Genomic DNA, 23,968 nt, shown 5'->3' with positions numbered 1-23,968 from the left:
AGCAGCATATTTTCCCCTGAATTCACTTACAAGCCCCTGTGAGGCTGGTGCTCCTCCGGTCCCCTAAGGAGGAGATAATTATTCTCTCTGTAATCGGAGAGTCCGGAGCTCTGGCTTGTGTTGCTGTCGTGGCGTCCACGCGTTCTTCCGGAGCATGGACTTCCATTCTACAGGAATTATGCCAAAATTATTCCAGGAAATCTGGATGTAGATAAAGGAAAGTAGAGGATAGGGAGCAGCATGGGGCCATGGTGAGCAAGTCACAGAGGTGGGGTAGGCCATGTCCCTGCCCTCATAGCCCTCAGGGCCTCAGAGCCCTGCCCTCAGGCAATGACAGCAGAACCTTGGTACCTGGGTTCTGTTCCCAGAGCAAACCAGAAGGCTGAGGCACATGCCCGGATCGGGGGTCACTTAGAGGGGACCCACAGCGCCCGCGGGCATGTGCAGCCTGACTTTGCTGTCCACAGTGAACAGATATTGCCCTGAGTCTCTGCACAGAACTGAAGACCCAGATGAGCAATTGTGATGTAAATGAGGCTGTTTGCAGCCCCTTCCTGGCAGGCAGCGGGACCCAGACAGGAAGTGTTCTCAGCATCCTGGGTGGGCGTGCAGGCGGAAGAGGGCCCGGCCCCAGAGCCCAGGTTTCCTGGAAGGGTGGGCCCCTGGGGCCTGGGGACCCTCTGCTCTTTGAAGAAACTGGGGCTGCCACGTCTCCTACAGCTGTGCCAGGCCTGCAAGTGCAGCAGGGTCTTTGGTTTATTTACAAAGTCAAATGTGGCTTCTGAAAAAACAAAACAAAACAAAATCAGTCGAAGCCTCACAGTTTCTCTCTTGTTAAGCAAATGCACTTGAACCCCGTAGCAATTCTAGAAATGGGAACATAACCTGCAAAGGAAATGCCTGCTCTTCTAATCAGACTTGTCTGCACCCCATGGAGAATCTACCACGTGTAGTTAGGGTTTACTGTACAGTCCGTTCTTCACCAGCATTCACGTCCTATCTATAGCTTCTGCCATTAACTTAGCTGAGCTGGCTGCAGGCACTAGGCTAGCGTTTTGCAGATGACATCTTAGTCCTTCAACAACCCCATGAGGTAGGGACTATCGTTACCCCTCATTCAGTGCTGTGCGGACAAATATTCTGCAACCAGAGAAGATGGAGTTGCTTTCTGGCGGTTGCCACTTGCCATGGTGTGAATATTCCCACCGTGGCCAGTGTCAAGCCACCAACTTGATGTCGCGGAGAGCAGAGTTGGGAAGAAGCAGAAGGGTTAGGGCTCATTTGTTTAACAAGTGTGAGTTAGCGAGTGACTCGCTCAAGTTTATACAGCAAGATTCTCAGTAGGGGTGTCCCCAGGGCGGTGTCAGTCCTGCCAGGGTCTGAGAATGTTGAAGGTTTCGGTGTCACAGAGGCCCAGGGAAGCTGAGAGCCCTCAGGGCTCAGCTATTTCTGTACAATGAGGAAGGTCCCACCCAAATGGCTCATAGCACCCTGTTAGGAAACACCTGTGGTGCGTGAGAAAGCGTGAACAATAGCCAAACTATGCAGTCAGTACTCCGCTGAGAAGAGCTGCATGCTGTCTCGCCCCCATGGATGAAATGTAGCTCTCCTGACCGGTCTCAGAGTGTTAAGTACTTACATCGTCTCCAGGCTTTCCTCACTATTGTATAAACGTTCCTTTGCAAGCCAAGCTTGCTTTGAATTTCAGGATAAATTTTCACAAGCAGAATTACTGGGTCCAAGCGTGGACACTTCAGTGCCCTTAACACAGATGGTCCAATTGTCCCCTGAGGACCACACGGACTCTAAGGATCTTTGCTCAGAGAGCCACTCTCTTCCAGGAAAGACAGCCATTTAAACAAACAAGCCAGTGCAGCGCCAAGCTGGCCAGCTGGGTAGCGCGGGGGCATGGCTGGTTGGTACTAAATCTGAGAATTGTCGGAGGAACCCACAGAAGGCTGAGGACAGAAGCTTCAGTGAGCGGCCCTCCAAGTGTGTCCTTCGACCAGCAGTCAGCATGTCCTGGGAAGTTGTCAGAAATGCCGCATGTCAGGCCCCGCCCAGGCCTGCTGTATCTGACACTGGGGGGGGGGGCAGGGGCAGCGAGACACACATGACCAAGCCCTCTAGGGGATTCTCACATCTGCTGAAGGATGGGAACCAGGGGTGTAGAATGATGCCTGGGAACAGGTGTTTCCAGGCAGGTGGAGCCAAGCAACCAAAGATGCAGCTGGAGGTTCTAGAGCTCAGGTGTTGGGTCATGGCTTGCCTGACAAAAGTGAAGAAGGCAGGGGAGGGGTCACAGGGAGGGGACCAGAATAGACTGACTCTGACCCGACGTTTTTCATGGTGGCAGAAAAGGACCAGAGACGATGGCAACAGTGTGTCTCTGTCCAAGGGCAATATTAAGAGTGAATGATGGCCAGGATTTATTGAGTGCTTACTGTATGCCCAAAGCTTTACATGTACTGACTCATCTAAACCTCACAGCCCTGAGGTAGGTGCTGTCATTACCCCCATTTTACAGACAAAGAAACTGAAGATAGGGAAGTCGAGTCACTTGCTCAAAGTCACACAGAGGAAAGTGGCCTAACCAATTTTGTCCCAGCCCCCGACCCCAGCGCTGCCACCTTTGACCTCTGACCTTGCTGTAGTGCAGTGAGTGGGGAAAACTGCTTGCACTCCAAGCTTGAACCACTTGGAGAAAAGAATACTGAGGCTCTGAAGATTTAGATTTGTTCAGTAAGGGAGGAAGGAGGTGTAGAAAGTAGGTGATTAGCACTTATGGGTGACCTGCTGGCTATGTGTGGTTTGTCATGTAATTCTTGCATCATTATCATGTTATCAATGCTGACACTGGGTCTACAAGAAGTCAGGTAGCTTGTCCTTCCACACGGCTTCTAAGTGGCATGTGGAGATTTGAGCCCAGGCTCTGTCCTTCCTGCCACATGGCCTGCCAGTCATAGCTGCCCTTTACTGAGCTCTTTCCCCGTTCCTGACACCACACCACCTCCTATAATCCACAGAGTCAATAAGTGATGGCTGTAGGCATTTGTGGTGTTCACTACAAGTCTCTAGAACAAGATCGGGCTGCCCTTCCTCACCCCCGACCCCTGGCTTTAGTCACTGACATGTGTGCAAAGTGATGTGTGTCCCTTGGAGGCAGAAGGTATAAGAGCAAGAGTGGAGTTTGCTGTGTTCTCTTTCCTGCCTCAATATCCTTGGGCCTTGAGGGAGGATGGCGTAGAGCAGAGCGCCAGCCTGCCTGCCGTGGACACATGGTGCCAGGCAGAAGCCACCCTTTGTTGTTTCGAGCACCTGAGATGTGATTATCGCATCAGCGTAACAGAAGCCCATCCTGACTTCTGCTGCAGGCGTGGTGCTGGCAGTTGAACACTCTGCCTTCCAAGCCCAATTTTGCTACGGACAAGTTGTTTCTCTCTTACTGCCTTCAGGACTCAATGAGATTGAGGGGAAAAGGAGAGCTAACAGACTGCCTTTTTCTTCCTTCTAGTTGCTGGAAATGATGCTCCCAGTTTTTGCCCTCCAGTGGTTCTGCCTTCCCTCACAGAGAAAGGTGAGTCCCTTGTCTTGTTAATCTCTCCGCTGAGAGTGCTACCACGTCATTCTCCTTACTTTTGTCCAGCAGTTTATAGATAGCCCCACCCTCTCACACTCACTAATTCCGGTTCCTGCCAACTACTCGCAGGCATAAACAGGGCAATGCCAACACTGCGCCCGTTTCACAGATGAGGAAACTGACTCACAGCAATTAAATGACTTGGTCAGACAACATGGCTAAGTGGAAGCAGAGTGGGACTGAAGCCTAGTTCTCTCAATTGTCATTCTAAGGATTGTTTCAGCCTATCAAGGACCTGGGGCAATGTCAACAGTAGTGGTTTCTGAGGCCAAAACATGAAAGAACTCAGCTGTTCATTGGTGCAGAAGAGTTCAGCCTCACCACCATCAGCACCCTGAGTGGCACAGTGACATCTGAGGTGGGGCATTGGCCCTGAGCCCAGGAGTAGGCCCAGACTGAGGCTGCCATCCCCTCCTGCATGTCCTAGCTGGCCCACCACCTCATGGCTGGTCACGAGGCCACAGGAGGTGGAGGGGTGGGGTCGCTCTGGATGGGGCCAAGGGGAAGCGGGCAGCCAGCATGGGCCTCGCTGCAGGTCCCTTAGTCAGGAAATGAGAGGCTCTGAGAGCCTGAGCAACGTTAATTCCTGCGCTGTGACATGATGTCTGAGGGGCTCTAGACGTCTGTCATTAGGGTCCTGGCTGCAGAGACAGAATATAGCCCCGCAGGAGGCAGTCATTTATAGTCACGTCTGTGGCTGAAAGTGTAAGTGTTCTCAACCCATGTGGTCAGTTTCCTTCTCTCAGTAAGACTAGCTAACTTTGGGGAACGCACGTGTGTGTGTATGTGTGTGTTCTGCGCACTCTACCCAGAGTGTCTGTGTCTAAGCCCTTTAAGACTTATATCTAAGCACTCTACATATATGATCTGGTATTAGGTTCTGAACTACTGTAAGGTTAAGTATCGGTGTTGCCAGGTCACGGATGGTTTACACCCAAGGCCAAACACATAATACATGGCTGAGCCAGACTGGTCAAAATTGATCTTGAGTTTCATCAAGATAATATACAAACAATTGAAATAATGAAATACTCCCCAGAGATTTATGGTTTTAAAAAAAGCAACTTATTCCCTGTCTTACCTCTACGTGCCTGCCATCGCCACTCCAAGAGGCCACCACCTTCAATTCTTTTAGCTATTTTTTTTCTCATTCTGGCCTCAATGTTTCTAAATAATATGCAAATCCCACTATTCCTTGATTTGTCAGTTTTGGAAGTAACTATTGGGTTCTTGCCTTGATAGATGAGGACTTAGGGCTCCCTTTTATCACCCTTTTCCAGTTTCCCTTTTCCATCCTCAAAACCTAGCACTATCAAGACTTGAGGTTGAAACAAGAGTATTTCATTGGGATAGCCCTGTGGGTGTGGTTTTCTGGGGAGCCCAAAAGAGCAACAGCAATCTGCTGTTACTACCAACCGCGGTGACCGGGATCTACAGCGGATCCTGCCATTCCCAGCCCAAGTGTCGCCCTGCCTTCCAGGGGGGCCACGGAGCAAGTAGATCCTGTCCAGACCCCTCTCTGTAGGTGCCAGGAGTATCAGTTACTCCGCGCTGCTGTGTCCGAAAGCACAGCTTCCTGTCCCTTTCTTCATCTAAACATCTGTCAAAATCCCTTATCTGCTGTTTGCTTGTCTCCATTGTTTCCTTTTATTATCTCTGGGGGTTTAGACTTTTTAAAATGTTTTTATTAAATTTATTGGGGTGACAATGGTTAATGAAATTATATAGGCTTCAAGTGTACAATTGTATAATACATCGCCTATGTATCACATTGTGTGCTCACCACCCAGAGTCAGTTCTCCTTCCATCACCCTATAGTTGGTCCCCTTTTCCCTCTTCTCCCACCCCGTGCCCTCTTACCCTCTGGTGACCACTAAACTGTAGTCTGTGTCTATGGGTTTTTGTTTGTTTGTTTGCTTGCCTTGTTCTTTTGTTGCCTTCAGTTTTATATCCCACATATGAGTGGGGTTATATGGTTCTTGACTTTTTCTGTCTGACTTATTTCGCTCAGCCTGATAATCTCAAGATCCATCCATGTTGTAGCAAATGGCAGTGTTTCAGCTTTGCTTATGGCCGAGGAATGTTCCATTGTGTATATGAACAACTTCTTTATCCACTCATCTATCAAAGGACACTTTGGTTGTTTCCATGTGTCGGCTACTGTAAATAAAGCTGCAATGAATGTAGGGACACATATATCTTTACAGATAAATGTTTTCAGATTTTTTGGGAAGATACCCAGAAAAGGGTCATATGGTAATTCTAGTCTTAATTTTTTGAGGGACTTCCATAGTGTTTTTCATGGTGTCTGTACTAATCAACATTCCTATTAACAGTGTATGAGGGTTCCTTTTTCTCCACAGCCTCTGTGACACTCATTATTACTTGTCTTGTTGACTATAGCCATTCTAAGAGGTGTGAGGTGGTATCTCATTGTGGTTTTGATTTGCATTTTCCTAATAACTAGTGAAGTTGAGCATTTTTTCATAGATCTGTTGACCTTTTGTTTGTGTTCTTGGGAGAAGTGTCTGTTCAGGTTATATTTATTTACTTCATTTTGTACGGGTTTCTGGAAGGAGAAAAGAAAAATGTGCCATGTTTAATGAAAAGCAATAATATAGTATTTCCTGACACTTTCAACATTTACTGAGAACTTTATGTTGTCTTCAGCACTATGCTACGTATTTCCTCCTCACACAAACCTTAAGAGACAGGTGTAATTTAATATTTACTGCTGATAGAATATTGAAACAATGCAGAAATAGAGAAGAAGTCACCGAGTTCTTTAGAAGTTACTCCATGTCAGCTAACACATTAGTGGATTTCCTTCCAGTCTCCTTAGGCGGTCCTGTGTGGCCTGAAGGAGTTGTAACCTCTCTACAGTATTACATTTTTCATTTCTAGATAATATTACATCATGTGTATATTTCCAAATTGTTATATCTTTCTGAATCATGCAGTCATACATGTGTACCCATCCATCCACCCGTCCACCCATCCACCCACCCATCCACCCATCCATCCACCCATCCATCCATCCACCCATCCATCCACCCACCCACCCACCCACCCATCCATCCACCCACCCACCCACCCACCCACCCATCCATCCATCCATCCATCCATCCATCCATCCATCCATCCATCCATCCATCCATCCACGTTCCTACTTTCATGATGCTTCAATCTGGTGAAGAAACAAGTGTAGACAGCACACAGGTGTCAGTGACAGCTGTCCTGCTCTTCCACCCGGTAGACACACTGCCGTTCACCAACCCATTCCTCTATGTGGACATTTGAGTTTTATGACTCTTCATCATTGTGAAAATACTCCAATGAATACCTTGGTACGTAAAGCTCTGGCCAGCACCCAGATTATTTCCTAGGGGAGCATTCTCCAGAGTGGCGTTACTGGGTCTGAGAACTTTATGCTTTAGGATGCTAGACTTACAAGGCCGAATTAGTCTCAAACCGTTGTTCCTAGTTTTTCGTTTTGTTTTGTTTTGTTTTGTTTTCTATACATATTTGGAACCTTTAACTATTATCACTTAAAAATATTATTTTTTAAATTTATAGGTAAAGAGTGCTTGGATACACATACTGTCAGCCATGAATAAATCAAAGCATTAATATCTTGCAGTGAGTTTACAGTGTCCCCGTTTTTTGCTCACCATTTGTGTTACTGAGACATGAATTGCCAACAGAAGAAAAAAAAAGCTGAAGTGTAGCCCACCTCCCTTCACACACTCACTAAATCTATGGATCTGAGTAGATGCTTCCAAGGCAGAATGAGGTGTCATCGTATTTTTAAAAGCGCCTTTGACAAGTGTGATTTGAAAGCAGCAGGAGAGACGTTGGGACTGGCATTCCATCTGCGCCTTGAGTTCCCAGATTGGAGTGAGGAGTTTGAGCATGTGCCTTTGAGGTGAGGCAGAGGGGGGTATGATTCTGCTTCCAGGACAGGGGTATGGCAACGTGCTTCTGACATGGATCGCGTGTGTGTATGCGTGTATACACTATGCATTTGTGAATTGCTCATCTTTATGCACTTCCTATTCAGGGGAAAAAAGAAATAGTTGTCAAATACTGAACAGTTTCATACATCATTTAATGCTCACAAGAGTGTTTGATGGTAGCAAGGTCCATTTTTCAAATAAGGAAACTGAGGCTCTGATAGGTTAAATGACCAAGCTGGGGTTTAAACCTACATGTATTTGGCCCTTGTATGGTTCGATAAGAATACAATAGCCTCTCCCACCTTATCCACAGACGATAACGTTCTCAGACCCCTAGTTCATGCCTGAAACTGCAGGTCATACCAAACCCTATACATATTATGCTTTTCCCTACGCGTTCATACGTATAATAGTTTAATTGATAAATTAGCCACAGCAAGAAATGAACAACAATAACTAATATTAAAATAGAACAATATTCTTTAATAAAAGTTATGTGAATGGCTTTGGGGCCATTATAAGTAAAATCAGGGGGATTTGAACACAAGCCCTGTGGTGATGTGACAGGTGATCTGATCACGGGGACGGCCACTAAGTGACTAATAGGTGGGGGCATATACACAGCACAGAGACGCTGGGCGAAGGGATGATTCACGTCCCAGGCAGGATGGAGGGGGAAGGCTCGAGATTCCATCACGCTGCTCAGTACAGTGTGCAATTTGAAACTTACAAATTGTTTGTTTCTGGAATTTTCCATGTCATATTTCCAGGCTGCAGCTGACTGGGGGAAGCTGAAAGAATGGAAAGCGAAACTGTGGATAAGGAGGGACTACTGTACTTGGTTTGAGCCTCTGGAAAGGGTGCCAGAGGTGGACATTTGAATACTTGCTTTGTCTGGAGACCGAATCTCTGGCCTTGTTTCTTGTAAGGGTGTGTATAAGCCGCCCATTCAAAGCCAAGAAAGGGGATTCTGATTCTCTGCTTGTGTGATGGGGTGGTGTGAAGATGAAGGTGACTTCTGAAATCGCACAGGCCCGTCCTGGGTACGTACTATGTGCTAGAAACTACACCCAGTATGTCACTTATGTTGCTCCAGAGAGGGCTTCTAACACATTAGCTAGTTTGAAGGCAGCAGGAGTTTGTCAGACGGGCAGGTTTCAGGAAGTCTTTCCAAAGACAGCGGTTTGCCTGTGCAAAGGTCCCGGGGTATGAAATGGGCCTGAAATCAGAGATCGGAATGGCAGACATAGGGCCATCAGTGCAGTGAGGTGGAAGACAAGCAGCAGAAAAATGCTGTAGGCCGAGCGTGAAGCTGGTACGAGAGCCTTTGTGCTGGGTTTGAAACTGGATCTTGGCAGGATCTTTTGGGGTGGGTGAGACAGCAGGAAAGTGACAGCTAGCTATAGGGTGGGCCCGTACCGAGAAGCGTGTTAAGGCAAAACAGATCATCTTTCACTGCATTTGAGTTCAAGGCCGTGAATATGTATATGCCAGCCACTTGTGGATGATGGCTTCTGGATTTTCACTTACATTCCAAAAATGGTGCTGTGCTGTGCCGAGGATTTGGAGGTCTTGATCGCAAGGAGAGGAACCCACATTCTAGTCAGGGGAGAGGCACGGGAAGACAGAATTTAAGGAAATGGGCCACTTACCACAGAGTGGGGTTGTTCCAGGCTGCAGTGTGAGCAGGGGGAAGGCTCCCCCAAATTCACCGCAGGTGGGCAGGGAGAATGCCACAGGTGTGTTATGGCCAAGTGGTGACGTCAGGATGAGTGTGCATTTGTCAGGTGGCCAGGAGGGGAAAGGGAGGCAGAGGGCCCTGCATGAATGGAAGCTCCTGGGCCTGCATTAGCACAGCCCAGGTAGGGCAGGACAGGTGGTTCCAGACTGCAGGGCCCGAGGGGGCAGGAGGGAGGCTGCATGGAGGATGGCGGCCACACGTAGAGTGCCCTGGGTACCACACGTCCTCGACAGGCTTTAGGCTATTGCACAGTGAGCTTTAAAACTGGTCTAATGCTCTCCGTTTGGTCTGTGAGGGGGATGCATTGGTGGATGGACAAACTACATTTTGAGAAAGGGAGGATAATGGGGTCACCTGCGTATAGTGTATCATTTTACTCTTTTTGGAGAAAAAGTGTACTTTTTTTTAAACAGCCAAAGCAGTAAAGATGTCATTTCTTCTTCTTCTATTTTCTTTTTTCAAGTGAACCTGAAAACTCCTTTTTTTTTATTTGAAAAGGTGGTGATTAAGGGTCAGGAAGTACAGTGACACAGAGGAAGGACAAAAATGGAACACAGAAAAGGCAAATATTTTTGCTAGATTTCATTTTCAAATCATTCCAACTTTTCTTTTCTTTTTTTTTTTTTTTTACACCAAAAAAGGAATCCATACTTTTCATTCCGCTCTTGGCAACTTTAGCCAAAGCCTCTGAGCTGCAGTGATTTTGCTGTTTCTCTTTTTAAGTCTTCAAATTTTTAATATTAAACCTAGTGTAATCGTCTTTTGCTTTTACAGGCTCATCTGATTACTTTCTTTGATGGAGGGTTTGGCAATGAATCTGAAGGTTCTGGAAGCTTTAAATGTTTAGATAAGTCATCACTTAATTTTCTAGGGATGCAGTCAGATATCAGACCAGGGACATAACAAATATATCCTCCTCCCCGGTCACTGGAAACCTGGTGACCAGAGAAAAATGCAGTTGACTGTACCCAGATACCAACACTTAAGTTATTGGCTTTTAATGCTACCGTAGTCGAAGGAAACTTTTTTTTCCCCAGCCACTTTTATGTCTTCTCTTTGCTGTACTTGTAATATTTCTTTTCATCGATTTCTTTTTCCTCCGTCACATGTTGAAGTAACTTCTCAAGTTTTGGAAGTTGCCGCAACGAGATCCAATTTGGAAACATGTCATCCACTACAACTTGACCTTGAAGCTGAAACTTTCCCCTTTTATCAGCCTTTATAAGATAGTAGAGGAGCGGAAATAGAGGGTCTGTGGGTGTGGCAAGGCAGAGAAGACCTCCTGATTGAACTGATGGTTTATAAACCAAGAATGGTGTTTTCCTTGAAAACTTTTATTTCAAATAGCCGCTGCGGACACATATGGAACAAGAGCTCCTTCCCCTAAACATGGGTTAACCAGTTTTACAAGCAGAAGCCCGGTTTTCATCTTCTTGAAGCACCTTTTCTTCTGGAAGCAGGAACAAGGGCTGGGGGCGCCAGCGCTGTCCTCGAGGTCCCCACGGCCCACCATCCCACCCTTATTCTCCTGAGGGCCTAGCAGTGACTGACCTCGGCCCTCAGAGTTTCATTGCTTCTTCAGAGAGCCATGTCCCTTGCTTTTTAAATGGCCCACAGTCCAATGCAGAGGGTGCCCCTTCAGGATGAGCGTGAGTGGTCTTCTCAGGTGTGGGAGCCTTTGCAGGACGACCACTCTCTCCCCCTCTCCCGCACGCCCGCATGTTGGCTCTTCTAAGGGCCTACTGTATTCACAGGACAATTCACGGTTTGCTTTTCATTCACTATTGCAGAAGCACACTGCTCAGAGGTGCCACTGCAGTAAATTGAGCATTTGGACTGCAAGCCAGGAGAAAACACTGAATTATGAGCCTTTAGAAATCGGTATGAGTATTCTAGGTTCATTTCCCCTGAGGAACTCCCAAATGCCCTGTAGGACATGCGCCAGCCCTTGACTTTAAGCCTCTTTTTGCAGCAGGTGCAGCACAGGTTGCTGCCAGCGGAGAGGGCTGTGCGTGAGGCGGTAGCTGAGCGCTGCGAGGTGGTGCTAAGAAAGGTACCTCATTCAAGTCAGCCCTGTTGGGCTTTCCGGTGCTGCTCCTAACCTCATCCTGGAGCTCAGTGACGGCCACAAAGCATGAATTCAGGATGGGTGGAAATGCAAGTGGCTGCAGGAGCTGTCTCCTGGGCCACGAATGTAGTCAGTCTACTCTTTCTGCTTTGCCTTCGTCCTGTACTCACAGCTGTACCAGTGGGTGAATGGATTCCGTTGATCTTTCCTGCAAATGTTTTCCACGAAGCGGGAGACAGAGTCATACGATCCTAGAAACTCTAGCGCTGGCAGGGAGCTTGCACACCATCTAAATGAGAGAAGCGATGGGCCATCTTGGTACAGCAATGAGCTTTGAAGGCTGTCTGCCCAGCTTCCAGTCCTGTTCCATCACTTAGCCACACTGGGCCGGGTATCTTAGCCTCTTGGTGCCTTCATCTGGGGCTGTAAAATGAGGATGATGGTGAAAAATAAGAAATGTCGATCTAGTCCACTTGCGCTGAAGAGTAACACCCAACACTGTCAGCAAAGAACCTGATAACGAGTGAGTGTTTAAGGAACGTCAGCGATAATTCCCAAGTCCAAACCCATGTTTTTCCAGAGAAAGAGCCTGTCCCCATCCTGGCCCGTTAATGGCAGAACTACAAAATTAAACATTTGAGAAGCTCCTGTGTATTGAGTGACAATGTCAATCACTGTGCGAGGGTTCCCACATTTGGAGGGGGGTCTGCAGGGACATCTCAGGTTGCACCACAGGGACATTATATTCTAATAAGCTCGTCCGGGCACCTTTGAGGTGGAATGGGTGTGATTAAAAGCATGCAGCTGTCCTGCACCACCCCAGGTGCACTGTCCCCCCAACCCCACTGTGGCCCCTGGACTGGTGGTGCCTTCACCCACACAAGGCGAATTCTTAACCCTTTAGGTCCTCAAGCTGAAAGGTCCGGTGAGCAGGCACTGACTCCAAAATTGTCTAATGCTTGTATAACTTAAATCTCCTTTTCGAATACGTACATAGTTTGTGTGTGCATATGTGTGTACACGTGTGTGTATGTTGTATGTGGACATGCATGCACACACACACACCTTCTTGAGGGAGCTGGCAGTGTATATTCTGCTGCCACTTCATGAGAATTTCTGTGCGGGCATAGGGCCCCTATCCCAGGGGCCCGGGGGCACGGCTGGCTGGTGGCATAGTTCCCTTCCTTCGTTTGAAAGCGCTGAGTGAATCATCTGTTTGGTGGTTGCTGTGCTCAGCGTGTGCTAAACTCTACTCCCAAAGCAGTGGGTGCAGCCAGGATACACATCTGCCATGCTGCCTGGGCGACTGGAGTTGGCAGGGCTGCGTTCTCTGGGCACAGGGTCACATGGGGCCTCTTCTCTGCTTCTCTGAGGCCCAGGGGCTGAGAAGGAGAAAGACACAGCTGGCAAACTAGCATCACAGCAAGAGTAGATTGAAGGAAAACAGGAAATGTGAGGAAACGGGCCCCCAGCTTGGAAGGCTTCACCCTCTTTGTGGATGCAGGACGCAGCCTCCAGCCAGCTGGGAGGTGCTGGATCTGGGAGACAGTAATGGTTTCTTCTGCCTCGGCTGTCATCCCCCATCCATTCACTCATTCATTCAACAAGTGTTTCCTCTGTGCCAGGCACGAGGGGCTCGGGCTGCAGCAGTGACCAGAGCCAGCAGAAAGCCCAGCCCCATGGGGCTTCATCCCCGGGCATCTCTACAGGGCTGGCTCCTCCTGTGCTCTGAGCTAGTCACCTGCTCACACAGACCTGCAGCCACCCCATCAAAGCACCCCCCATGGGCACTCTCTATTTCTTCACCCGCTTTATCGTTGTCAGACAGCTTGTTGCTAAGACATTTTCTCACTGGATGACTTCTGGCGGATTTGTCTGTCCCTCCTTTATAAGGGAAGCTGCATGTGGCAGGGACTTTGTCTGTCTTGTTCACTGCTGTGTCTTAGTTGCCTCACCTATAAAATGGAGATGATGATGTTTATTTTGGAAAAGGTAGTTATTAAGCTTAAATAAGGTATTGCACGTGAAATTGCTGCACCCAATGGCTGGCGAAAGTTGGCAGTGTTGGATTAGCTAGATTAGGTCAAGCGCTGCCAGTTTGAAGGGATTTGTCAAGGAAGCAGTCCCTCTCCTTCCCCCAGGTGCAAAGTCTGGGAGGTGAAAGGAACCCCACTGAGGAAGGACCCAGGAACAGCTAGAGTGTGGATGGCGAGTGTGACATCATGGGAAGGCCAGTGGGGGGGTGGGGTCAGATGATGGAAGGAGAAGACTCTGCTTTCTCTGCTGTGATGGCATGGAGGGAACGAGCTCCCCACCATGAGGTTTCTAGCATGTTGGAGATTTCCTCGCTGTATCACGGGGTGGCTTACATGCCCTCTAAGTTTCTACTTCAGTTTTCTATTTTCGTAATTCTAGCAATTGGTCCAGTGATGCCTGCAGGTTTTTGTTTTCCTTCTGCTCCTGTGATACCCACAGGCAAGCAGAAGACGCTCAGATATTTGTAGAAGCAGAAGCAGTGAAGCAGAGAGACTTCAACGCTGGGCGTATCTAGGTTTCAATTCCAGCTCTGGTCCTACTCCGGGTGACGCAGGGCACGTCGCTTCACTGCTCTGAGCCTGCGTGTCCCTAAAGGGGGAATTCATGGTAGCACTACACCCACAAGGTGGTGTGAGGTTTGCAGGATGTCACCTCTCAGAGAACATACTTAGCATGATACCTAATGCGCCTAGTAAGTAATGGATAAGCTAAGCGGGGACAGTAGCAGCTGCTCCTAGGACCACAGTGACTGGAGAGGAGAGGGTCGGCGAGCAGCGTCGGGAGTCTCACTGCCTGGGCTCAAACTCTGCGACCTTGGGCAAGTTCCGGCAGTCCGCTGGGAGATCAGGATGGCCCTGTCACCGACTCTTGTTCAGTGTTTCAAGGGAGGCCTCTGCACGATCGGAATTACTTTCCTCAGCTCATGTTGGTTCCCCACACGCATTTGTGCCTCTGAATTTCTGCAGTTTGCCCAGCTACCCAGGGTCACACACCATGACCCCAAGCAAGAGGAGCTCAAAGGCTTGCAGGACTGTGGGGGGAGTTTGGCGGCGAGGTCCGCCTGATAGGAGTCAAACTTCTTAGAGAGAAATCTGAGCCTTTGAATTGCCACTAGGAATTTTGCTTGCGATAAGTTTCGTAATTTGTCATGAGGACATGGAGGGACTGTAGCTTACGTCTGTTGCCCTGTACATGGTTCTTTGCAACTCTGAAATTTCTCTGGAAGCGTCTTTGAAGTTAGCAGTGTAAAAGATGATTACCCACTTACATGCTCATAACCTCAGCAGATGCTGGAGCATTTCAGATGTCTTTGGGGATCCATGCCTGTGATGTACATGTCCCTAAAGAGAACCAATTTGGGAGTCTGACGTTGAGTCACGAGGAGAAAGAGGCAGGCAGGTGTGGGGGAGTCGGGGTCAGGAGGGCGCGGTCAGGATGAAGCTCCTGGTTTGCAAGTTACGAGCTGGGACTTCGGCTGTGTATTCACCGCCTCTGAGCCACCGTTCAGTGGCTGTCAAAATAGTAACAGTAATATAATTTGTGCACAGGTTGATGCAGTTACTAAATGTCACAGTGTAAATGAAGGGGTTTCATCAACTGGCACGTGCCACAGAAGGGGGAGAGGTCCTGAAATCAATTGCCCATGATTTGTTTCCTAGGTGATTAATTGATCTACTCATTGATTTATCCAATAATTAAGATGGAAGTCTGTGGTATGTGAATAATTACAGTGTTAATCTTTTTAGAGATGAAAAAAGAATTGGTATCTCATTTCTCCTTTATTAATTAAAGAGCTGCATTAATTAATTCATTCAGTACACATTTATAGATTGGGCTGTTCATGCAAAATAGGGATATTGTTCCTCTATAGCACACAGAACACTTTGCACACACTAGGGAATGCTGCGTTACTACTTTTATTTGTAGTAACTGCTTCAGTATTGTTTATATCCTGCTATGAGAGGTCTTGGAGAATCAATGGAAACTGAAGCAGTCTTTCACCTCAAGGAACTTGTAATTTAACAGAGATAAAAATCGTGAGTAAATTGCAATGCAGTATCTTAGTGGCACAGTAGACGTATTTATAAGATACTCTGAGCAGAGGAAAAACTACTGAGGCGGAGTGGAGGAAGGAGTGTTGAAAGGGTTTCCATAGGTAGTAGCACCTGTGTTGGGTGTTGAAGGATGGTATGAGTCCATTATATGAATAAACTGACTTTGCTTTGTAAGCGTGTGTCAAACAAAGGGAATAGTGGACAACGTCATACAACATAGCGTTTTGCTAGGCCGCCAGATGTGAGTTTCGGAAAGTAGGAAGTAGACAGACCAGAAATGAGGCTGGAGAGGCAGGCGAGGGAGCCAGCAGACAGATTGCGAGGAAACTTGGAGGCCATGAATTTTTGCTAGGAATTCAGATAGGACGTGTTTACGCCAGGGAGAGTATCCACTTATACTGGTAGAACCTGAAAGTTAGACTTGGAAGAACGTTTACTCTGACTTCCCCTCTGTAATGTGCTTTCTAGATGGGTGGTCAGTCTCCTTGAACACCAGTCAAGGATAACGTGCAATGTTTCAGATTGGGCAGTCCCGTGGGTCGTGGTGCCACTTCCCAAGATAGGGAATGTAAGAAGAGAACGACTGAAGAGGGTGAGTGAGGATGGAAGTAAGAGTGCATGTTTAGCTCTCAACGTGCTGAGTTTGGGATGCCAGAGTTTGAAGTCCTGGGGTTAGGAGCTCATGTGTGGAGAGTGTATCAGAAGTCAATAGTAAAGATAAGGAACCTGAGCAGCAGCAGTGTTTAATGGAAGAACAGAAGAGAAGCCAGAAGGAGTAGCTACCGTGTTTCCCCGAAAATAAGACCTAGCCGGAAAATCAGCTCTAATGTGTCTTTTGGAGCAAAAATTAATATAAGACACTTAAAGTAAAATAAGTAAAATATAATACAATGTAATGTAATATAATAACATAACATAACATAACATAACATAACATAACATAACATAATATAATATAATATAATACTGGGTCTTATATTAATTTTTGCTCCCAAAGACACATTAGAGTTGATGGTCCGGCTAGGTCTTATTTTTGGGAAAACAGGATGGAAAGATAGGAGGAGCGCCAGTGGTATGTGGTGTCATGGGAACCAGGGGAGGGAAACGTGGTCAGTAATTTCAAGGAAGATGGGCACTACACACACTCCTTGGGTTAGTCACGAAGACCGCTTTGCAAATTTAGTGGAGTGATGAGGGAAGGAAATGAATAGTGTGATTTGAGAAAATAGAAACTACAAACTTTTCCCAAGAAGCTTGGCGTTGAAGAAAAAGAATGAGATTGAAAGTTAAAAAGAAAATTGTGGCGCACGAGTTGGTACCGTCCACGCCGAGGTCAGAAACCACTCATGATAATGTATCTAAAACGGTATGCCCCACCACGCGTACCAACGTTTGCCTCTATTCTCAGGGAAATGGGCCCCCTGAAACCCAGACCCCCACTTAAGCAGCCATGGGTTAGAGTAAGGTGCTGTTTTCATAATGGAAAATTTGAGTGTGTTTTTATGCCAAGAGTAAGGTGTCAGTGTCCAAGGACAGACTGAAGATACGGGAGGGATGAAAGTGGGGCTGGATTGAGGGGATAATTGATAGGTAGGTGCCCCTGAAGGGTGAGAAGAACAAGCTCTAGAGCACAGATGGGGGATAGGCTCCTAAGAGCCCCCATTCCTCTGTTTAGGACAAACCAAGAGGGAAAGTTGGGATGGATCGTAGAGAGTGGAGAGGGGCACAGGGAGCTGAAGCAGATGCTGATAACGGCCCCTCTTTTCTCTGGGAGGCAAGAAGCCAGGCACTTGCTGGGGGTACAGTTGTGATGCTGTCCACACCTGGAGAGAGTGACAGGCGTTGGGAGGAGTGCTTGTAGAGAGTGGAAGAGAGATGAGTAAGTTGTCAGGCTGTGTTGAGAGTTCAGCGGAGGCTGGAGATGCAAAGCTGTAAAAGCACCAGTCTCTTCCTCTGTGGGTATTGCCGTAGCCATGTCAGCAGGCCAACACAAGCCACAGGTAAAGCAAGCTCATTGGATTAATCCAACTGGGAGGAAAGGGAATCGAGGGCACTGATAGAAGGGAAGGTGAAATGATGGCCCGATGGGAAGCCTTGGTTCCTGATAAGCCTGTGAAGATGGTCACCTGGAGGGGGCGGGAGAGTAGAAATCACAGTGAAATTGAAGAGCTGGTTTTAATGGGATAAGGTTGTAAAAACGCTGCAAAGAAAAGAGGATCGTGGGATGGGATGGAAGTACAGCTTAGCAAAGCTGAGATGGAAATGGTGTTGGAGTTGAGTGCCACAACAGGGCTTGAGGTGTGGTCTTGGAGGTGGTTGGCTGGAGTGAGTGGAAACAAAGGTCTCAGGGGTTGCACAGGTCGGCAGACCGAGGCTGGAGCATTGAACAGGCCATCTACTTTCCCCAGAGATGACAAAGTCACTCGAGATTTTAAAGGGGTTGTAAAAAAATGTAGAATAAAATTTGATGGAGACGGGATGTGGAGAACAAACCCTAAAATATTTACTGTCTGGTTTTCAAAAGAAAAATCTCGCTGATTCCTATCCTAGCCTGAAGATTTGCTGTCTTCTCTGTCCTTTGTCCCAAGTCCCTGAATCATTTGAGTGGGTCTTGTCTGGGCTTCCTGAGCCACATGACCAGAGTTACGCCCCGCTGTGTGACAGTCTTGACCAGGGAGGTGAGGGGGTGGCAACCGTCCTGTCAGTGCCATTGATGTTCGCGTTGTGGTTGAAAATGTCCTATTTTACACGTGACAGCATATATGTCCTCCTGCATCCAGCTACATAGTTCAGAGGTAGGCGTTCGGGCTCTGGAGGCTGACACACAGGGTTCAAATCTTTCCTAAATGTTACTGAGAGTTTCTTATGTACCAAGCAGTTTGCAGACATTGTTCCATTCAGACCTCAGCTTGTGTCGAGAGCTGCTGACTTTTCTATGCCATGACACGCATTCGGGATGATGACACTGGCACTGAGATAATCAGGTGAGAGGACCAGCCCTAGCTGCCTCCACCCACCTCCCCACCCTCCCACGAAGCCTGGAAGAATCACTGGCAAACTGTGCTCCGTAACATATGGGAAGCTTTGCTCTATGACATAAGAGACTCAATTATTCCAGTTTACAGATAAAAAACAAAATAACAATTGAGACTTAGAGTGTAATTGACCCACAGTCAGAGCTGGCAGTCGGCAGAGCCAGGGTGCAGCCAGACAGAGTGCCCCCCGAGTGGTCCCTCCGTAAAACCGTGCACAATGCCACCTCATGGAGCAGGGATGACCAGAATAGCCATGTACACGGCTGTGTGTAGATTAAAGAACACGCGCAGCACATCACGATGTGTCTGGAAAATAGGAAATGCAGAATAAATAATAGCCATGGCAATATGTTATTATTTTACATGATAAGAACTCTCATTACAATTAGTGTTTCTGTGCCCAGGGCGCACCCTTGGGGCACGGAGGGCTGTCTGTGAGTCAAGGAACGGGTGTTTCTACTGAGTCGTCACTCACTCTGTGTGCTAGGGCTGCTATAACAAAATACTGACCACAAACTGGGGGCTTCAACAGTAGTTCTGGAGGCTGAAAGGCCACGATCAAAGTGTCGGCAGGGCTGGTTCCTCCGGAGCGCCATGAGGGAGGGAGCTATTCCAGAACCTTCCAGAACCTTCTCCACTGCTTCTAGATGGCCATCTTTTCTCTGGGTCTTCACGTCACGATCCCTGTGTGCACAACTCTATGTCCAAATGTCCCCTTTTTATAAGGACACCAGTCATTTTGGATTGAGGACCCTCTGATGACCTCACTTTAACCTTATCACCTCTGTGAGGGCTCTGTTTCCAAACATGGCCACATTCCAAGGGGCGGGGTAAGAGCTTCAAAGTATGAGTCTTGGGGGAGGGGGCATGATTCAGCCCACAGTGCCCCCTGTCATCCTTCTGCTAAGCTCTGGGATACAAGGTTAAAGATGAAAGCTTGCTCACTGGGGAGCTAACAAATAGGTATTTGGAGGCTGAGCAGAAATAAATACATCTCTAGGTATTTTTTTCAGTGTTTTAAATGTGACAAATGGCCCAGTACGTATGAGAAACTTCTCTCCGAAGAAATGCTAAGTCAACAGGCAGCCCTGGTCCCACTTTCATCATCTTTCACATGATCACAACATAACAAGGGTATCCTTTTTCTTCTTTCTGTTACCAAAGGAACTTCTGTTTTTTATCTGAGTACTAACAAGTGCAAAAATAATTTAGCATGATGTGGTTTTCCCTTGAAAGACAGTTGGGCGACTGATGAGAAACCAGATGTCTGAGTATCTGTCTTGTCTGATAATGACAGCACAGGCGACCTCCCCACCGGCCACCGCTGGCGGCCCTTAGCTCTGAAAGCTCTGCTTAGGCTCGAGGTTGCGGCGGTGTCCTGGGGCCTGAAATGCTTCTCTGGCCTGAAAGGCTTCACATTGTGATATTTCGCTCCAGCCAGCTGGCTTGAGAGTGGAAGTCACCTCCTGTATTTCCTCAAGCTCTTTCCTTACTCAGGACTAATCCCTTTGATACGTGCTAAGGAGCCGAAAGGGGTTTTTGGGGGTTCTGATTGTAAGAAGGACAGTAAGAATTCAGTATTCTTTTGGAAGTCTTAAAACTTACACGTATTATCGTTATTCTTGGTGAGTCTTAAGAAAAGCATATTTTCTTTTTTTTTTCATTTAAAAAAAATGGGTCTGTGATTATTTGAACATTGGAAAGAAGGTTGGCATTGGCTACTGGTTTGACATTTCTGCACTTCGATTTGATTCAAAAACATTGGAAAGCACATTTCTCCCACTTGTCAAATGAGAAAGATGAGTGCAGAGGTGGAATTTACCTTTGGTTCCCCAGCCAGCAAGTGACAGACCTGTCCCTACTGAATTCACACGGGTCTGCAGTTATGTGGGGTTTTTTTCAGTTTGTTTGCTTTTTTGCTGTTATTCATGGTTGAAATTAAGTAAGTCTTGAAATCAAAATCAAACATTTCTTCTTTAACTGATGTCTGGAAAGGAAGGCAGGAAGGCAGAAAGGGAGGGAGGGAGGAAGACAGGAAATTAAATTAAACGTGGTTTTCCATATGTTGGTGGAAAATTTCAAATATATTCTAGTCTAGAGATTCTTTTTTCTTAGTCTGTATTAAAAGAGATGCAATGCTTTCCAGAAGGTGAGAAAAGTATCTTGACATATTATGAGATGCCTTGGAGTCCTGGAGGGCCCCCAGCTGTCCCCACCTTGCCATCTGCTTCTCTGCTGTGCCCGCCACCCCTGCCCCTGCCACAGTGCACAGTGGGAAAAGCATGCCATATGACTGTCTTGGGTGCAAATTCTGACTTGCTGACTTTAGCTGGTGGCCTTGGGCAAGTCACTGTTCCTCTCTGGGGCTTGTTTCTCTCGTGTAAAGTAGGAATTGTGTTGTTCACATCAGCAGTGTATTGTACCGTGGACTCAGATAATCTTGAATTTTCAGGCCCTTAATGCCTGCCCACTCCATGTTGCTAGTATATCCCATCACAGAGGAAAGAGGCTGTGCGTCACTGGTGAGTCTCTCTTCCCTTCAGGACCACCATTCCTCCTCGGCATGGCCATCTTCCTCCAAGGGCATGTTCTCCAAGGTCTTAGACAGTTGGAGAACTGTTACTAGGTGGTCTTTACAGTATGAAAGAGTCGCCAAGACTCTTCACCACCACCATGCAGGGTCTGGGTCCAGGGCTGACAGGAAGTACATTTGCTGCTGGGAAGAAGGGTGGATCTTGTCATTCAACGTCACCAATGCTACTGGGAGGCAGAGTGGAAACTATGCTGCTGGGGTCTGAGACCAGACTCCATGCTGTGGCCTTGGGGAATATCTCTGTGACCTTTGGAGTGACCTCTGACCTTGGGGAGTGCCTCTGTGACCTTTCTTCCCTGTGACTCATATGTTCTGGGGAGGGTTGATGTGAGTCAACGTAAATAACTCAAATTTCATAGTAAAGCAATATCTCTTTCCATTTCTTATGATTATATGATATGTTTGGGGTGCACCCAGGCTCACCTCACCCCATAAAATTGTGAGGGGTAATGCAGCTGGAGACCTCCGAGGGCTTTGCCTGTTACCCCAAGGACAGTAGGCAGTGAATGCCGTGATCAGATTGGGGGGTGACCCCAGCCGCAGTGTGATGATGGCGTGAGACTGGGCAAGACTGGTGACAGGGGGGCCTGTCTAGGTCTCAGTAACTGGAGTGTCAATAGCTGGAGTGAAACTGATGAGGCCAGAACTGGGATGGAAAAGAAAGGACAGTTCCCAGAGGGGCTGAGAAGGCAGAGCTGACCAGACAAAGAGGGAGGAGGCGATGAGATGATAGGATTTCTGGGTTGGATAACAGAGTGGGTGTTGGAAACATTACCAGAGGAGGAAAAACACACAGTGTGGGGGTGAAGACCATGCTAGACGGAGGGGGCAGTGATGAGTTCATTTTGGGATGTGCAAGGCTTGTAAAACCTTGAAACGTTGCCATTTACAAATGGTAGTGTTTTCAGCAGCAGGTCTCCTGTGGAAATGGAGGCTCAGTGGCCAGTCAGACACGCACACTGCCTGGTACCACTGTGCTAGTGACCTGACCGAAGAGTCACAGGCCAGAGGGTGGGTGGTGAGGTGCTGATGGGCAGGAAGCGAGGTGCTCTCAGTCAGGGCTGGGGCGGGAGAGGAAGGGAGTCAGGCAGAAGTCGGGAAGGTTTTGATATCAAACGCTGTGGTTTGGGCTCCTACACCCCTTATAACCCCATCTGATACTTCAGTCAGGCTCAGACCTACACACTTTTGAAAAGACAGTGACTAAAATGTCAGGAAAAACCAGCAGCTTGACCCAGAGACAATGACAGCGTCTGTATTCGCTAAGTCTGCCTCCCCCACGCCGTCTCTGTGCTAAGCTCTTCACTTACAGTAACTTATTCATTATTGATTGCCACCCGAGGAGAGAGCATCTTGTAATATCCTCCTTTTACAGATGAGGAAACTGAAGCTCAGAGAGGGGAGATGGTTTGCCCAAAGTCACAGAGCTGTTAAGGAGAGGAGCTGGCATAAACTCAAGGAACCTGGTAGCGAAACTCAAGTATGTCTCATTTATGACCTATGCTCAGATCCAATCATTAGTTACACTGCTGGATGCCATCGCTAAATCTGGAATCTGCTTTGAGCCTGATTTCAAGGTAGCCCTAGAAAGAAGAGCCAGAATAGTTTCCACTATTCTGTGAGTTTCGCTGAGAGTGAGTTCAGTGTCTGTTGGAAAAGAAATACACACAAATAAATAGCTTTCCTTTAGGTCAATAATAACCAGTTTCAAAGTAGAATGAAGAAAAAAAATCCCATTCCATTCTTAATGACATCAAAACTTAAACATAATAAAATTTAAAAAATTTTTACTTGAATTAATTTTTCTAATTAATATCCCAAAGGAGCCTTCTTGAAACTTGACAAAATGGTTTTGAATTTCATCTGATAAATAAATAGCCAAGAAATATTTAATATGTATATATGTGTATGTATGTATATATATATATGTATATGTATATGTATATATACATATACACATATACATTATAGATAGAGATATATGAAGACGTTTACCATTAGATGATAAACTACATTATAAAATGACTATCGTTTAAGCAGTGTGGGGGTAGAACCAGAGTTAAGAAAATGAATGAAAAAGAATGCATAGTCACCAAACAAAAGTCATTTACATGTAAGTACTTAATATATGATAAACATGGCATTTCCAATTCAAGAGGAGATGATGCTTTTTTTAAACTAAGTGATGCTGGCATTGCAATCCATAAAATATATTTTAAACAAAAGAAAAAAAAATAAAGCTAATCAACACACCACAGACGCTGCTTCTGGAGCTGGTGAGCCTGAAAGCTGTCACCACTGCCTCCTTCGTGGGAGAGGAGGTGCGGCATGGTAGTAAACCTGGGTTTTGAACGTGAAGGGCTGGGCTCAAGCCCGGACACTGCCGCTCGTCAGCTAAGTAAGCCCTTTGGGAGTGTTACTGGATCTATTTCCTCGTTTGGAAGCTGTGCACCGGAACCCTGCCCGCAGCATGGGTTATAGCAAATATAAATGCAATGGTGTTGCCAGGTTCTTGGCAAACAGTAAATTCCCATGAAACGCTACCAAGAGGTCCAGCTTTCCTGCTTCACAATGCTTCTGCATTCACAAAGAACTTGTTCTCAGAGTTTTCATGAGAAGCATGGACCCCAGATGCTGGATCCTGCACTACAGCAATCACTCATCCCAAGGATTCCTGCTGTCAGGAGGATGGGGACAGGTGTGAGGTGTGGTAGAGACTTGGCTCCAGGCCCTGGGATGGTGACAGATGAGCTGGCTCTCACTTTGGAGATGAAATTCACCCTTCAATTAGAGTACTTTCCCCCAGACATCAATCTAAATGCAGAGTGTGGCCTGGGCTTCCAT

At 47.1% G+C, this 23,968-nt stretch overlaps 1 protein-coding gene and 1 pseudogene across 2 annotated transcripts in view; one reads left to right on the top strand and one right to left on the bottom strand.

Moving 5' to 3' along the window:
* TG (thyroglobulin) overlaps window positions 1-23,968 on the top strand; it is a gene marked incomplete at its 5' end in the record, with an annotated part of 218,933 nt that overhangs the window by 84,441 nt on the left and 110,524 nt on the right. The window contains one exon of the mRNA XM_081071189.1: window positions 3,515-3,577. Coding sequence (XP_080927315.1) covers window positions 3,515-3,577 — 63 coding nt within the window. The remainder of the gene's footprint in view (window positions 1-3,514; window positions 3,578-23,968) is intronic.
* LOC308506634 (ribonuclease H2 subunit B-like) lies at window positions 4,091-10,850 on the bottom strand (annotated as a pseudogene). The gene is made up of 2 exons: window positions 9,969-10,850; window positions 4,091-4,126 (listed from the first exon to the last, which is right to left on the bottom strand). The product of its transcript is annotated as a ribonuclease H2 subunit B-like (transcript).

This window comes from Rhinolophus hipposideros (genome assembly GCF_964194185.1).
Source record: "Rhinolophus hipposideros genome assembly, chromosome: 13".
NCBI classification, from domain to species: domain Eukaryota; kingdom Metazoa; phylum Chordata; class Mammalia; order Chiroptera; family Rhinolophidae; genus Rhinolophus; species Rhinolophus hipposideros.
The sequence above is the reverse complement of the archived record's forward strand: the minus strand, read 5'-3'. Positions and strand labels throughout refer to the sequence as shown.